Source organism: Leptopilina heterotoma, unplaced genomic scaffold (genome assembly GCF_015476425.1).
Source record: "Leptopilina heterotoma isolate Lh14 unplaced genomic scaffold, ASM1547642v1 Lhet_244, whole genome shotgun sequence".
In the NCBI taxonomy this organism is placed as follows: domain Eukaryota; kingdom Metazoa; phylum Arthropoda; class Insecta; order Hymenoptera; family Figitidae; genus Leptopilina; species Leptopilina heterotoma.
Genome location: NW_025110959.1, coordinates 395,765 through 413,963, shown reverse-complemented (window position 1 = coordinate 413,963; position 18,199 = coordinate 395,765). Strand labels below are relative to the sequence as shown.

The 18,199-nt window shown below is 26.6% G+C and overlaps 1 protein-coding gene across 1 annotated transcript in view; it reads left to right on the top strand.

The window, feature by feature from the left end:
• LOC122503104 (dipeptidase 1-like) overlaps window positions 1-18,199 on the top strand; it is a 233,172-nt gene that overhangs the window by 185,114 nt on the left and 29,859 nt on the right. Inside the window, exon 7 of the mRNA XM_043613533.1 lies at window positions 13,513-13,663. Within this exon, the coding sequence (XP_043469468.1) occupies window positions 13,513-13,663 (151 nt within the window). The remainder of the gene's footprint in view (window positions 1-13,512; window positions 13,664-18,199) is intronic.

Genomic DNA, 18,199 nt, shown 5'->3' with positions numbered 1-18,199 from the left:
ATAAAATTTTTCACAGAAATTCAATTATGTTCAAAAATTTTTAAATATTCTCATCAAAATTTCAATTATCTTTAGAAATAATAAAATTCTTATCCGAAATTCAATTATTTTCAAAAAATTTCTTTAATTCAATGATTTTCAATATCTATTATTTTAAAGAAATTTTCCACAAGAAAACAATTATTTAAAATTTTTTTTATTAAATTCTACGAAAACATTGAATTATTTTCATTAAATAATAAAAATTTCAGAGAAATTTAATTATTTACAAATTTCTTCGCAATGTAATTCAATTATATTTCTAAATAATAACATTTTCTCAGGGATTCAATTATTTTTCTAAATAATAAAATTCTTTTCAGGAATTCAATTATTTTTATAAATAGTAAAACTCATCGCAGAATTTCAATTATTTTTAATAGAATTTTACAGGAATTGCTCAAAAAATGTAATTATTTTTAAAAATTGAATTTTAATTCCTCGAAAAAATCCATTATTTAAAAAAAAATGTTTTTTTACATTCTTTGGAAGAATTCAATTATTTACAAAAATATTAGAATTTTTCACAGGAATTCAATTATTTTCAAATATTTTAATAAAATTGTTCGAAAGAAATCAATTATTTTAAATACAATTTTAACTAAAATAAATAAAATTCTTTATGAGAATTCAATTTTAAGAAACAGTCAAATATTCAATAAATTATTTTTTTGTATTTAAATAATTGAATTCTAGTAGAATTTTCTAATAAAAATTGATTTAAAAATGAATTTCAGTTAAAAACAAATAAATTTGAAAATTCTCAAAAAACTTTTTCAAAAATTATTAAAAATAATGGATTTTAGTTAACACTAAAAAAAATTTTATTTTTGAAAAGTTACAAACTATTGCAGAAATTCAATTGTTTTCAAGAGTAATAAAATCCTTTGCAGAAATTTAATTATGTTAAAAAAATAAAAAATAGTAAAATTCGTCTTAGAAATTCAATTATTTTTAAATATTTTTATAAAATTGTTTGAAAGAAATCAATTATTTTAAATACAATTTTAACTAAATTTTTTTGAAATTTCTCGGAATAAGTAATTATTTTTAAAAATTTTATTAAAAATCGTCGAAGGAATCCAATTATTTAAAAATATGATGATAAAATTCTTCATGAGAATTGAATTTTAAGAAACATTAAATTATTCAATAAATTATTTATTTTTATTTTCAAATAATTGAATTCTTTTAACTAACAATTCTGTAAAAGAATTAATTTTTTTGAAAACGTTTATTTGAAATTTACTTGAAATTATTTTTTTGAAGTTTTTATTTTCTAATATATAAATTCAAATGAAGAATATCCGAATAATTGAAAATTTGTAAAATTAAATTGTAAAAAATTGAATTAGAAAATTTTCAAAGAACTTTTTCAAAAATTATTATAAATCATAAATTTAAAGAAAGTATTTTAGTTGAAAAATATTTTTCTTGAAAGATTTTAATTTTTTTCATAAATAATACATTTCATCGCAGAATTTCAATTTTAATGGAATTTCTCTGAAAATGTAATTATTCATACAAATTTTATTGAAATTCGACGAAAGAATTTAATTATTTAAAAATTGTTTAATGAAATTCTTTATGAGAATTCAATTTTAAGAATCATTCAATTATTCAATAAATTATTTATTTGCATTTATTTGTATTTAAATAATTGAATTCTCGTAGAAAAATAAAAAAATTCTCGTCGAAAAATAGAAATTGATTTAAAAATAAATTTCAGTTAAAATTTAAGATAATAATTGAATATGAAAAGCAATATAGCGTAAATATTTATAAATAATTGAATTTTGAAATTTTTTTGAAAAAGTATCATGTAATTTTTTTATATTATTTGAAGTATTTATTTTCTAATATATATTTAATTGAAGAATTTACGAATAATTGAAATTTGTAAAATTGAATATTATAAACAAATGGATTTGAAAAGTGTCGAAGAACGTGTTTGAAAATTAATTGATTTAAAGAAGAATTTCAGTGAAAAATGTTTAAAAAATAATAATAGAATTGAAATGATGAAAATAATTTTGAAGAAGTACAATATTCTTATAATATAAAATAATGATTTTATCAATTTGCCATCTTTAATTATTATAAAACATGAAGAAATCGATGTCTTCATGTTTTATTGTTATGACAAATTTAATTTATGGTTTATGGTCAGTAATTAGTCCGTAATTTTTAATTTTTGGTCCATATAGTCCGTATTTTTAAATACTTTCACTGATTCGAGCTTTGTTACTAAGTTAAATAAATTATATTATATTTAAATGATATAAACAATTTTTGCCTAAAATTTGTCATAGAAATCAACTGTAAAATTTAATTACACAATAATATAAAGTTGAAAAATATTATTTCACGAATTTAAATTCTTTCTAATTAAAAATAACTAAAATTTGTACACGACTTCTTATAAAAAAAACAAGTAGAAAGAGTCATAAACAATAAAAATCCTAAAGATGATAAAACGTCCACTAAAGTTGTTTATAAATTGAAATTAATTTATACACTCAAAAGGGTATGAAAATAAAAAGAAAACAGTGAAAAGAGAAAAACGGTCTCGCAGAAAGATAAATAAATTATACAATAATCTTCAGAATGTTAAAGTTGAATTATCTCGAAAGGTGTATTATCTTCTTTATTTTAAAGTTTTACTTATGAAATATTAAAAAGAAAAGCCGTTGTAAAGGAAAGCAACGTTATAAATTTATGCACGACTTTTCCAGTCGCGCAAATTTATAGTCAAGCCGCCAAGCATTTCTGCAAAAGCGAAGAGAACAATAGGCAGCTGCAGTTGCCCATTTGTTAACATAGCTCTATCCTAAATCTTCCAATTCTAACAAATATTTCCTCCCAGATTTCCCCACTCTCACAATTGCATTATTTTCTATTCTATAACTGCGGATAATTATCTGTCATTTACTTTTTTTGTCCAAAACAAAAATTAAAATAATTACTTTACAAACTTAAGTATTAAACGCATATAAATATTAAATATTAAATATTAAAAGTATTATAAAAAATAAAATAATATCTTCTAAGCTCTGTTTTTATCGCATTATATATCAAAATAAATAAAATTTCCTCATGAAAGAAATAAATTTGACATATAAAATATTATTCTCTTCTCATTTACACTCGAAAAGAAGAACTTGCTTTTCGCCGGGGAAAAAAATTTCGTATAAAATGTTTTATGTCACTAGAAGAGACTGCACTAGAAAATGATTAATTCCTTTTAAACTTTTTAACTATTTTTTTTCTGCCCGAATAGTACTTAAATAAATTACTCTGTTGAAAATTGTCTCGCTCTCTTTAAACGGATTACTTTTTTAATTGAAAATACAAGCGAGAGCCTAAAACAATTCCCGGAGCATTAAACAAAAAAAATAACTCTCATTTATCGCAATGATTTTTATAGATTCTCAAAATTTCCAACACTACTGTTAAAATAATTATTATAAGTATTAAATTGCAATCAATTGAGGATCAAATCAGAAATCAAAAATTGATCCAAATTTGATACATTCAAGAAAATGGTGAATCAGGGTGTATACCATTTTCGTTCAACAAAATTCCAAGTTATTTACCGGTTTTTCCCCTAATTTGTCTTAATTTTCCCCGGGTTTTTTTTCTCATCAAATTTAAATTTATTTGATTTCGAACATAAATAAATCTACAAATGGCTTCCAAAATTTTTATTAGAATTTTTATGAATAATTTAATTTTTTTGACAAATTTCTTGACATTTTTTGAAAATAATGTTTTTTTTAATAATTTTAATTAAAAATTCGGAAAATAATTGAATTAAACAAAGAATTTTTTCAATTTTTTAAAATAATCTTGTTTGTTCATAATTATAATTGAAAATTTGATTAATTCTATTTTATTAAAATGTTTTTTTTAAATTTTTTTAATTAAAATATATTGATACTAATTTGAATTTCTGCAAAGAATTTTACTAGCAGGTATTTATAAAAGTAAATGAATCCTTCAAAAGAATATGTTATTATTTATGAAAATAATTAAATGTTTGCGTAGAATTTTATTAAAATTTTTGAAAATAATTGAATTATGGAGAACAATTTAATTATTTATAAAGGTAATTGAAATTTTGAGAAGAATTTTTTTAACAGTTTCTAGAAATAATTGTATTCTTTCGACGAATTTCAATAAAATTTTTAAAAATATTAACATTTTTCGAGGAATTCGATTAAAATTGTATTAAAAATGATTAAAATTCTGCAATGAGTTTTATTATTTATGAAAATAATTGAATTTCTAAAAATGATTTTATTATTATTATGAAAATGATTGAATTATTTCGAAGAGTTTCTTTTAAATTTTGAAACTTAAATGAATTTCTGCAAAAAACTACGAAATTAATTACAAATTAATTACGAAAATCATTGAATTCTTTTCACAAATTTTACTAAAAATTATTTAATTCTTGCGAAGAATTTCATTAATTATGAAAATGATTGAATTACTGCTTATAATTTAATTGTTTATTAAAATAATTTGAATTCTTTCAAAGAATTTTTATTAAAGTTTTGGAATTTAATTGAATTTCTGGAAAGAATTTCATTTTTTACTAAAGTAATTCAATTCTTGAAAGAAATTTTACTAAAATTGTATTAAAAATTATTTAATTAATGTGAAAAATATAATTATTTATTATAATTAATTCACTTTTAATTATTATAAAAAAATTTTTAAAAATTGATTTTTCAAAAAATTTATTTCAACATTCTTTTTTAAATAATTCAATTTGTTTAGGAATATGTGTTAATTCAAGTATTTGAGTTATTATGAATGTCCTAGTATTAGTAAGATTTACGAATTTTCTCGATGTAACCCGAAAGGTATTTGCAGGATTGTAACGAATTCCTTATCGAATCAGTCTTCGTCTTGAACAGAAGAGAGAAACACTCAATTTTCTTTCTAAACAAAAAAAAAAACAATACTAAAGTCAAATTTGTAGTGATTTAAAACAGACATCTCTGGTTATTATTAATTTTGAAATTCTTGTGTAAGTGAAATTGATTTTGAAATAAAAGTTGATCAATTTTTTGTAATTAAAATGGTTTTGTTTTATTTTCAAAGATGATTGTGTTCCGATTTCCATAAAGTTTTATGGCTTATCTTTAAAGTTACTCAAAAAATTATTGTGAGTGAATAATAGTGGTGATAAAAAAAAAATCTAAACTCTCAATCCTCAACAAATTGGCGATCCTGCCAGGATATTTCGGTACGCATCTCAAAAAAAAATCGAAAGATTCATTACACAAGTGATTCATCGCGTCGCGTCCTGTCGACATTTTCTATATGGAAAATTACAAGTTCCTTCATTTTCAAAATCATAGAAGTCACGTATAGTCCATCATGACGTCATACCAACAGTGAGTCATCATCCATTCATCGAAATTAAGACGAAGACTATTTAAATGTCAACATGTTCTAAGTTGACCCGTTTAATAACGTCGTTCATACGTTACACACATCAGCTGTTCTATTCAAAATAATATCACCACCATGACAACAAGTGGAAGTGGTGATACAAAAACATTTATAACATTAGAAACATTACTAAAGGATCAGTACATTGATCTAGAATCTTTAAATAGATGTATGAGTTACATCGAAGATCTCCAGCAAGATGCTCGATTGGGGCCTGTTTTGGAAAATCGAGCTAAACATCTATTCATGTGTTGGACAAGCTTTGTCTCAAGACATTACCAGCTTCATCATATAGCAACAAACGATGAAATCAAAAATCGTTCGTACTTCAAAAATAAAATCTTCGAAACTACAGAAGCAAAGTATCTCTCCATCAGTGACCTGTTATCTCTTTGGATGACGACTGCAAATCCACCAAGCAAACCATCAATCTTTCAAGGACAACCATCGGAGCAGTCCAACGTTAAATTACCACCAATAAGTATCCCGATGTTTTCTGGTAAGTTAACTGAATGGGCCACATTTAAAGATAGTTTTCAGTCCCTCATTGTATCTCAAAAAAATTTAAGCAAATTAGAAAAATTGCATTATTTAAAAGCTTCGGTGCAGGGGGACGCACATGAATTAATTTGCAATATAACATTAGTAGCATCAAACTTCGAAACTGCTTGGGATTTGTTAACAACGCGATACTCAAATACTAGAGCTTCAGTGAATGCACATATAAACGAAATTTTTTCTATCGAACCCATCAAAAAAGAATCTGCGTCTAGCTTACTTAATTTGCGAAATATAATAAAACGAAATTTATCTGCATTAAATAATTTAGATCGTCCGATTGAAAATTATAGCGATATTTTAATAAACAGATTGGTTGATCGACTTGACCCAAACACTCAGCGTGACTGGGAACTTAGTTTGGCTGCAACTACAAATTGTCCAAGTTACGATGATTTTGATAAATTTCTTTTAAATCGAATTCGTGCTCTAGAAGCCCTAGGTCGAGTTGAGACTGTGGTTAAGTCGAATCCAAACAAACAAATCAATTCACAAACAAAAACTAATACCTCAAAAAACAAATCAATTCTAGCTAATTCTTATGTAATTTCACATGAAAATTCTCAATGTTTAGTTTGCAATGAAGAGCATAAAATTTACAAATGCCCCACATTTTCAAGTTTGTCGCCTATAGATAGATTTGCTAAAATTAAATCGCTTCAATTATGTACAAATTGTTTAACAAAAGGTCATAAACTTCAAAATTGTAGTAGTAAACACACGTGTTTCGAATGCAAAATGAAACATCACACGTTACTTCATCGTCAAAATGCAAATAAAGTTAAATTAAATCAAGTTGACGAAAAAAGTTCAGCGTTGATATCAAATCAAGCTGAATCTAGTAATGTTCAATCTCATTTTTTAACAACAGAAAGTCTTCGAGAAAAACGGGTTATTTTAGCTACGATTAAATTATGCGTTTTTTCCAATTCAAATCAAAAAATTGTAGTAAGAGCTCTGGTTGATCAAGGATCAACATGGTCTTTCGTCTCCAAAAAATTAGCTACTGCATTAAATGCAAAACAAACTCGTGTAACAGCAACATTGTCGGGATTGAGTGGTAATTCGGCCGGTACATCTTCGTCAGCAATTGAAATTAATCTTTGTCCAATAAATTCAGAAAAACCTAAACTTTCAACACAAGCGTTAGTCATCCCTCGAATCACCACCTACATTCCTGAAAAAAGAATTGCGTTTGAGAAGTGGCCTCACTTAAATAATATCGAATTTTCTGACGATTTTAAAAGTGATGAAGAAATTCATATGCTCATTGGAGCTGATCTATATGGCGGATTAATATTAAATGAAATCAAAAAAGGGGGTTTAAACGAACCAGTAGCACAAAACACTATTTTTGGTTGGATATTATCTGGTCCAGTTTCATCTGGCATATTTTCTAATTTAAATCCTATCTCGATTCATCTTTGCACAGAATTTAATCAATTAAATTCCACATTAAATAAATTTTGGGAAATTGAAAATATACCCACTGAAAAACCTATTTCGCCGGAAGACGAATTTTGCGAATCTCATTTCATGTCCACTCACTCACGTACGGAGAAAGGTCAATATATGGTTCGAATTCCTTTTAGTTCTGAATCTCCTCAGATTGGTCAATCTAGACATATAGCAGAACGTTCATTAAAAAGTATTGAGTCCAAATTAGAAAAAAATTCCGAACATAAAGAAATGTATAATAAATTTATGAAGGAATATGAAACCTTACAACATATGACTCGTATAATCAATTTAAATTCAATTCCAAAGCCGATAGTTTTTATTCCTCACCATCCAATTTTTCGATTCTACAGTCAGACCACAAAAATGAGAGCAGTATTTCATGCTTCAAAAAAAACGTCAAATGGGAAGTCTCTTAATGATCATATGTTAACTGGTCCAAAGCTCCAACCTGATCTTTGTCATATTCTTTGTCAATGGAGGTCATACCGTTTTGTATACACTGCTGATATCACAAAAATGTATCGACAAATACTGATAGATCCTTCCGATAGACATTACCAGTGCATACTATGGAGAGTATCTCCAACTTTTCCAATATCTGAATACCAATTAAACACAGTGACTTACGGTACAAGATCTGCTCCATATCTCGCATTAAGAGTAATGAAACAACTTGTTTCCGACGAAGGATCTAATTACCCGCTCGCATCTCCCGTTTTATTACACGACACATTTGTTGATGATTTTCTATTTGGTTCACATGATAGGAAAACTGCTAAATTAACACGTGATGAGGTCATATCCCTGTTAAAGAAAGGTCAGTTGGAAGCGCGTAAATGGGCGAGCAATGATTCATCTCTCATATCAGATATTAATCCTGAGAATCACGGACTTGCTTGGAATACATCTGGATCTGGTTCAGATGAACAGATGCTCAAGGTTCTTGGAATTACTTGGAAAACAGATACAGATACATTTCATTATGCTGTTAACCTTGAAATTCCGGAAATATTGACTCACCGCGTAGTATTATCTCTTTTGGCCCAATTATTTGATCCCGTCGGGTGGATCTCGCCTATCATTGTTAAAGGGAAAATTTTGATGCAAAAAACGTGGTTATGTAAAGTAAATTGGGATGAGCCATTGCCAAACTCACTTCAAAATGAATGGTATAATTATTTTTTATCATTAAAAAAATTATCTAAAATTTCAATTCCTCGATGGAATTATTATGATCCAAAAAATTCTCAAATTGAATTACACGGATTCTCAGACGCATCTGACCTTGCGTACGGCGCGGTTATTTATCAAAGAACAATTTCAAATAAAGGAGAAATTAAAGTTTCATTGATTGCTAGCAAAACCAAAGTATGCCCAATAAAGAAAATATCAATACCACGAGCAGAATTACAAGGGGCTGTTCTTCTTGCTCGACTTTTTTCGTCATTAAAAGGAGTCAGAGCCTTTTCTAATATCTCTATTTATTGTTGGACTGATTCTATGGTTGTGTTGGCCTGGTTAAGTAAACATGCTTCTTCGTGGAAGCTTTTTGTGGCAAACAGAGTTTCCGAAATTCAAACTCTTCTCCCATCACAAAAGTGGAAACATGTGCCGACAGACAGTAATCCTGCAGATTTAGCATCGCGTGGACAATCACCATTACAACTCCATGAATCAACTATATGGTGGAATGGACCTAATTGGTTGATGCTTCATCCAGATCAGTGGCCGAGTCAAAATCTGCCATCTGATGAGGAATCATCTGTTGAACTGAAATCAAACACTCACCATATTAATGATCTTTCCACACATCCCTTGTATAATCATTTAATAAAATTTTCATCTTGGGAGAAAATAATTAGAATAATAGCTTATGTTTTAAAATTTGTTAAACTCTGTATCAAAACAATGAGTAAAAAAAGTTTCTCTTTCAAGACCTTTCGCGAACAAGTTCAATTTGATCAATCTGACAATAAAGTAGAATCAACGAAAAATCTAACTGCAAAGGATTTGTTGGATGCAAAAATCATTTTATATAAAATGTTGCAACAACAATTTCTTTCTGAAGATATAAAATCCTTGATAGAAAGAAAATATGTTTCATCAAAAAGTCCGTTGCACTCCTTAAAATCCCTTTATCGATAAACAAGGAGTAGTTCGTGTTGGTGGTAGATTGGAAAACTCCAATTTACCGTTCGAAACAAAACATCCAGTGATATTGAAAAAACACCCTATTGTAACATCATTGATACGATCAACTCATGTTAATTGCCTGCACGGGGGAATGAAATTAACATTGAGTACGTTAAGACAACAAGTTTGGATAATAAACCCGAGACCTCAAATAAAATCAGTCCTGTTTAAATGTATATTATGTACCAGACTTCGGGCATCAATGGCCACCCAATTAATGTCAAATCTACCAAAATCACGCGTAACAAAACCGCCCAAACCGTTTACTCATTGCGGGTTGGATTACGCAGGCCCTCTTCAAGTACGATTAGCAAGTGGTCGAGGTCATAAATCGCAATCCTGTTACATTGCGCTATTTATTTGTCTTTCCGTCAAAGCGATACACCTTGAACTTGTTTCAGATTATTCTTCGGAAAAATTTATTGCAGCCTATCAAAGATTTTGTTCCCGCCGCGGTATTCCTGCACATATTTATTCTGATCATGGGACAAATTTCAAGGGTGCATCGCGACTTTTACAGGAAGATTTTGCCAGAATTACGGCTGAACCAGATTTTCATGCATTATTAGCGAAAGATAATGTCATTTGGCATTTTATCCCTCCAGCTGCACCTCACTTTGGAGGTATTTGGGAGGCTGGTATAAAAAGTGTGAAGACACACCTCAAACGTATTCTTTTAGGTAAAACTCCTACTCTTGAAGAACTACAAACACTTTTATGCCAAATTGAATCGATTTTAAATTCAAGGCCAATTGCTCCTTATACCGACAATGTTGATGATTTAGATCCACTAACGCCAGGACATTTTCTTATCGGCGGTCCAATTAATGCTGTTCCATTTGAATCATTAATTAATTTAAATGAAAATAGGTTAACACGCTGGCAACAAATGCAACAAATGTTTGAAAAATTTTGGAAACGCTGGTCGACTGATTACCTTCAATCATTACAACACCGAACTAAGTGGCAAATATCTAATGTTCAAATAAAAACTGGACAAATGGTCCTGCTTCGAAAGCCAGATTTACCTCCCACAAAGTGGAATCTTGCACGCATTTCTGAATGCTTTCCTGGCACCGACGGTGTAATTCGTGTTGTCAAAGTAAAAACATATAAATCCGAATACATTCGACCGATAACCGAACTTATTTTATTACCCATTGATTTAAATGAAAATTGAATTTATTGTTAGTATATCTATAAAAAAAATATTTTTTTTTGAATAAATCGTCAATAACGATGTTTATTTAACATGTATTGAAATTTGTTATTTCAAGGCGGGCGGTTTGTTTAGGAATATGTGTTAATTCAAGTATTTGAGTTATTATGAATGTCCTAGTATTAGTAAGATTTACGAATTTTCTCGATGTAACCCGAAAGGTATTTGCAGGATTGTAACGAATTCCTTATCGAATCAGTCTTCGTCTTGAACAGAAGAGAGAAACACTCAATTTTCTTTCTAAACAAAAAAAAAACAATACTAAAGTCAAATTTGTAGTGATTTAAAACAGACATCTCTGGTTATTATTAATTTTGAAATTCTTGTGTAAGTGAAATTGATTTTGAAATAAAAGTTGATCAATTTTTTGTAATTAAAATGGTTTTGTTTTATTTTCAAAGATGATTGTGTTCCGATTTCCATAAAGTTTTATGGCTTATCTTTAAAGTTACTCAAAAAATTATTGTGAGTGAATAATAGTGGTGATAAAAAAAAAATCTAAACTCTCAATCCTCAACACAATTGTTTGTAAAATTTTCATTATTTATGATAATAATTATATTTTCGCGTAGAATTTTATCAAAATTTTTTTTTAAATAATAATTGAATTCTTTTGGGAAATTTTATTAAAATATTAGATATATTGGAAATCTTTGAATTCAGGAAAATTTTTAAAAAGAATTGAATTTCGGAGAATAATTTTATTACTTTTTATTTTTTAACAGTTTCCAGAAATAATTGTATTTTTTTTAAATAATTGAATTCTTTTGGGAAATTTTATTAAAATATTAGATATTAAAAATCATTGAATTCAGGAAAATTTTTAAAAATAATTAAATTTTGTAGAATAATTTTATTACTTTTGATATTTTTTAACAGTTTCTAGAAATAATTATTGTATTCTTTTGACGAGTTTTAATAAAATTTTTAAAAATAATAACATTTTTCGAGAAATTTGATTAAAATTGTATTAAAAATAATTGAAATTCTGCAATGAGTTTTACTATTTATGAAAATAATTGAATATATTGCGAAGAAATTTTTAAAAATAAAATTATAATTACGGTGACTAACTTCCCTTGATTATTTTCGAAAAATTAAAAAAAAATTTTAAAAGAATTTTATTATTTTTCATAGAATATAAAGAAATTTCAATTATTTCAAAAATTTTCAATTATTTGTTATAAAAATTCAATTATCTTGAAACAATAGAATTGAAAAATTTCAAAAATCTTATTTTTCAAAATTAAAAAAAAAACTGCGAAAATTCAATTTTATTAAAAGACTTTAAGTGTGTATCTTTTTTTTAAATTAACTAATAAAAATTTGAATTATTAATCTTCGCACTAAGAAACATGAATACATTAGAATGTGACTCTTTATAAAATTTAAGTATTTATCAATTAATAAATTAAAATACTTTGAAATTTCAATTTGTTAAAAAGTTTTTAATGAAATTCTTTAACAAATTTAATTATTTTCAGTTGAATTTCACAAAATTTCTATTAATTCGATAATTTTTTTATAAATTTATTTACCTACTATATTTGAATCAGTGACTGATTTTTTACTTTCAAATTAATTATTTTTAACTAATTCAAATTTAGAGAACAGTGTAAATATTTATAGAAATTGAAATGAAAAGCGATTTTTTTAAAAACAAATTCAAATAATAAAACATTTTTTAATTTGGGGAAAAAAATTCCCGGTTTGGCATAAAATTCCTGGCTTATTCCCGGTTTTTCCCGGTTAGTAGACACCATGGATCCTATTCTTTTCAAAATTTTATCATATTTCAAAAAAGAAAAAAAATTTAGTTTCCATAAATTTTATGTTTTAAAATATTTTTCATTCACCTAAAAATGGGTGGTCTCTCAATTATCACCGGTAGTGTAAGTAAAGAGTGAAAAGTATTAATAATAATCAAAAGTAAGCATATTATAATTTTTGAGAAATAAAAAATTTTCCAATGTTTGATGCATTGCGCGCTCTCTGAGAAATAGATTGAAATATTTTCCGCTGATGGTTTGATACTTGCAAAGCTTTATCGATCTCTCATATATAATATATTGGTGGGTTTTCTGAAGTAGGAAAAGTTGAAGAAATAATGCTATAAGCCATCAGTTGTTTCTATAAACTCGCAACTTGCAAAGTAGTGCGCGAAAATGGGGTTACGAAAGGAATAAAACAAGGCAGAAAAGATGCGAGAAACTGGGAAGCTGGAAAAGAGAGGAAGGTAATAAAAGCGGTTACAGAACAAACAATTTCAGTCTGTACATGTAAACTCTTGTTGAAGTGAAAACGCCAGTTCTTATGCTGCATCACGAAAATAAATTAAAGAAAAAACATGTTCTTATTGTACTTTCTGACAATCTCCCTCGTGTGCATGGAATGCAAAATTTTCGAGAAAACTTATTTCTTAATGCTTTTATAGGCAAAGGGATAATGTAAAAAAAAAATAGGATCTGTTCTTTATTTAGTATTATTTTTTACTAAATTAATTAATTCTTTTTGGTTTCGTTCTAATTTTAACAAGGTTTTTTTTAAAAAAAAATGTTAATTTCTCTATTACGCAGGTCTAATCGAGACTCATCGCGAGGGAAAAATAGCGAGCCTGATCGGAGTCGAGGGTGGTCATTCCCTCGGGAATTCTCTAGGAGTGTTAAGAACATTTTATGGTTTGGGAGCCCGTTACCTCACCCTAACGCATGCCTGTGACACTTCCTGGTGAGTAGATTTTCTTTAGAAATTGTTAAGATATCCAAAATTTATGTTTACTCTTAACTTCACCCTATGTGATCCGAGAAGATAAAAACTCTTAATGAACATGATAAATGTACTGATTCCATACATCACTCTTTTGTAATTTTTTCAAAGCTTCATTTTTAATTTTTTTTTCATCCACCGATTTTTTTCTTTCCCCCGATAAATGATTCAGTTCGAGTCTGGAGAACAACTAAGTGAGTCTGTCACTTTCCCTCAAAACAATTTTCCAGAATGTAAAGGAGCATAAATATCTTACACGTCTAAAACCTTCGAGAATGTGCGGCAGTACTTTTATTTAAATCACAAACAAACACTTCCACTATGCCGCACAGTTTTGTGTGCGATGGGTCTCGTTAAAATTCTGAGAATTCCCAAGTGGTATGATGATGCCCTATTCACCCCATTTGCAAAGAAACTGAGTATAAAATCGTGTCAACATTATGAAAACAAAGTGCTATTAGTTTTGCAGCATTAAGAGGTTAAGTAATGATGCTAATTTTTCCGATTTTTGATCAAATAGTATTATCACAGAGTTTGTAGTAATCTTACCTTTTAATATGCTGTCAATTATGGTACACGTGTCCTCCGTCCTGCGAACTGTTTGACATTGTTGTTCTGTTATGGTAACGTTGAACCTGCAATAGTAAAAAACAATTCGATTTAAAATAGAGTAAAAATTTTTTTGTCTTAGGAAAACAATGCAACTTAAGCGAAAAGAAGCTGATTTCCGATGAGTTTGTAAATTGCTGCTCTCGTTTCGCTCAAGCAGCTATTTACAAACTCATCGGAAAACAGCTTCTTTTCGCATGAGGATCAACTTAGAGTCCACAATGTTGATCAACAAAGAAAGTTTTAATATTACTCAAAGATTATGCAACAAAAATGTATGAAAAAGGAGTTTTTTATTTATACTTTAACAATATAATTGTATATTTCTTGAAATAATTTTTGTCTACATTTATCAAACTTTTTTCGTTGATCAACATTGTGAACACTTCAACTTCTCATAAGGAGCACAATACACTATATTCTTTTACCAAATCAGTATAAACAGAGTTACCAAAAAAATTAAATTTTGTTTGTCCCTGACTTTTCCCTGATTTCCAGACAAAATTTAGACTTTTTCCCTAAACCTTCAACTTCAACTAAAGAATACTAAAGAATACGTAAAAAATTCGAATTTTTCTATGCTTATTAGAATTATTAATCTTAATTAATTTTCGAGTTATAGGAGTTAATTTTACTAAAAAGCACTATATACATCACTTTGTAGAGGCTACGATCTTGATGGACTTGAGCTCAGTTCTCCAGATTAAATAGCATACCTACGTAGATATGCTATTTAGTATGGATTCACTACGATTTTGCACTTAATTAATTAGCACATCTACTGTTTTGCATATTTGCAATGACAAATTACAATATTTATTTTGCATAATAAAATTCAGCATACTCGAATTACTCAAGAAGCATCGTTACATTTTAAAAAAACATTATACGAAAAAAAGTACAGATAAAAACCCGTTTTGTCAAATATCTCAAAACAACGCTAAATGTAGATGTTGTGTTTTTAAATCAGAACGGCAGACTGTAACTTCTTCAAAATTATTCTCATCATTTCAATTCAATTATTATTTTCTAGAATTTTTAACTAAAATTCTTCTTTAAATCATTTATTTTTAATAAGTTTCAAGAAAGTCTTTTGAAAATTTTCAAATTCATTTATTGACAGATTCAATTTTAGGAAATTTTGATTATTCGAAAATTTTTCAATTAGGTACATATTATATACATTATAAAATACAAAATAAAAACTTCAAATAATTTCAAAGAAAATTTTAGTTAAACTTTTTCACAAAATAAATTCTATAGAAAATTGTTAATTAAAAGTATAAAAAATTCATATTTTCAAAAGATTTTATAATTTAAAACTTTTTCAAAATTCAATTCTAAAAATTCTTCCTAATAATGTTATAATACAAAACTTTATAATTTGATGAACAATTAAATGTTTTCAATAATTCAATTCTCATAAAGAATTTACCAACAAATTTTTAAATAATTGAATTACTTTGGGAAATTTTAATAAAATTTTTAAGAATAATTACATTTTTTGAGGAATTTAATTAAAATTGTATTAAAAATAATTGAAATTCTGCGATGAGTTTTATTATTTATGAAATTGAATTTCTAGGGAATTTTTATTATTTATAAAAATAATGAAATATTTGAGTAGAATTTTATCATAATTTTTTTTTAAATAATTGAATTCTTTTGGGAAATGTTATTAAAATTGTAGATAATGAAAATCATTGAATTAGGACAAGTTCTTAAAAATAATTGAAATTTTGACAAGTTTCTCAAAATAATTAAATTTTACAAAGAATTCAATTAAAATGTTTGACATTAATTAAATTCCTTGGGAAAATGTTATTAAAATATAGTAGATATTAAAAATCATTAAATTTAGGCAAATTTTTCAAATTAATTAAACTTTTACAAGTATTTTATTAAAAGTTTTGAAAATTATTGAATTTTGTGGAAGAATTTTGCTATTTATAAAAATAATTGAAATCTTGATGATAATTAAGAAAAAATTTTAAAAGTAATTGAATTTCGGTGAAAAGTTTTGCTATTTATAAAAATAATTGAAATCTTGACGATAATTAAAAAAAATTTTTTTTAAATAATTGAATTTTGTCGAAGAATTTTGCTATTTATAAAGATAATTGAAATCTTGACGATAATTTTTTAAAGTTCTTTGAAAATAATTGAATTCTTGACGATCGGGTTAAAAAAAGTTTTAGAAATAATTGAATTCTTATGATAAATACTCTTATTTATAAAAATAATTGAATTTTGTAAAGAATTTTATTAAAATTCCTTTATAGTTAATTGAATTTCGACGAAGAATTTTACTATTTATAAAAATAATTGAAATGTTATTAAAGATAATTTTTGAAAATAATTGAATTCTTATGATAAATATTGTTATTTATGACAATAATTGAATTTCAGCGAAGAATTTTGTTATTTATAAAGATAATTGAAATCTTGAAGACAAATTAAGAAATAAATAATAAAAAAAATTTAATTCCTGCGAAGAATTTTATTATTTTTGAAAATAATTGAATTCTGGTGAAGAATATTGTTATTTATGAAAATAATGGAAATTTGCAAAAAAAAATATATTAAAATATTTAACTAATTTCAATAGAATATGAATTATTAAAATCTTTCAAAAAACAAAGTTCTTTAACATTCCTAATTAAATTCATTCAAAATTAAAATTTTATATAATTTCAAATTGAAACCTTTTGAAGTTCATTTATTTATGAAAATTGTAAACGTAACTCATAAAATTTAATTATTTTTGAAATATTTAAGTAAAATTATTTATTAAATAATTTATAAGTAATAATTTTATAATTGTTCTTAGAGAATTAAATCCATAATTTTTTTATGAATTAATTAAAAATTCTCCAGTACCTATTCTTAATAAAATTTCCTGACTTGGCCCTGATTTTCCCGATTATTTCCTGATCTTTGACAAACCTAATAAGAAATAATTTAATTCCTTTTTCCAATAAACAAGTTATGAAACGTATACCAAATTAATATCTAATCACCAAAAAAATTAAAAAATACAGCACAACCAAAATAATAATTTAAATCAGAACCAACATGAAATCGTCCACTTCCGTAGATTTTCCCAGGTACACAAACACAGCTGTACGCGGTAAAGAAGCGTTGCATACAAAATGAAACTTTTCTCTGATATTGGGAATTTTTTTTCCCTTTTTTATCAGTGAAGAATGTAAAAATAGATAAAATGTTGAATCCTTTTACGAGAGGAGAAATAAAAATGCAGAAGAAAAGCTAAACGGAAGATAAATAGAAAACGTGTAGGGAAAAGTCAGCGAAAAAAGTAATTAGAGGTAAAAAAAAAAAGAAGTGTATAAAAGGCGCAGTAGCAAAAGGATGATACATGTAATACGTTTTACAATAACTTAGATAATTAAGCTCGAAAGAATGCAGTGATGAATATAAAGAATATAGAGAGAGAGAGAAAAAAAAGAAGCACAATATTATCATCGTCATACTTTTCCTAGAATTATATAAACAAAACTTTTTAACTAGATCATTCGAAATTAAAATTTCTTGAAAAGAAACTCTCAATTGTAGAAAAAAAAAGTATTTCGCTCTTCTTTCAGTGAATTCGCTAAATTAAATCCACTTGCGCCAACAGTGTCGTCTCCAGCAGGTTGGCAATACTCGCTAGGCCAGTGTGCACATATATATAGTGTATAACTCGTGTGAGAGTTTCTTGTGGTTTTTCAATCCTCGCTTGGGTTTGCTTTACGCGTCCCTCGGCGCCGACATTGCGCGGTTGTAAATAAGGGAGGGATTTGTTCTTTGGCAATGTACAGTGTGCCTATACTTTGATGCAACGTGGTTTTGCGGCGTCTGCTTTGCTACCTTAGGTAATGTGTGCAA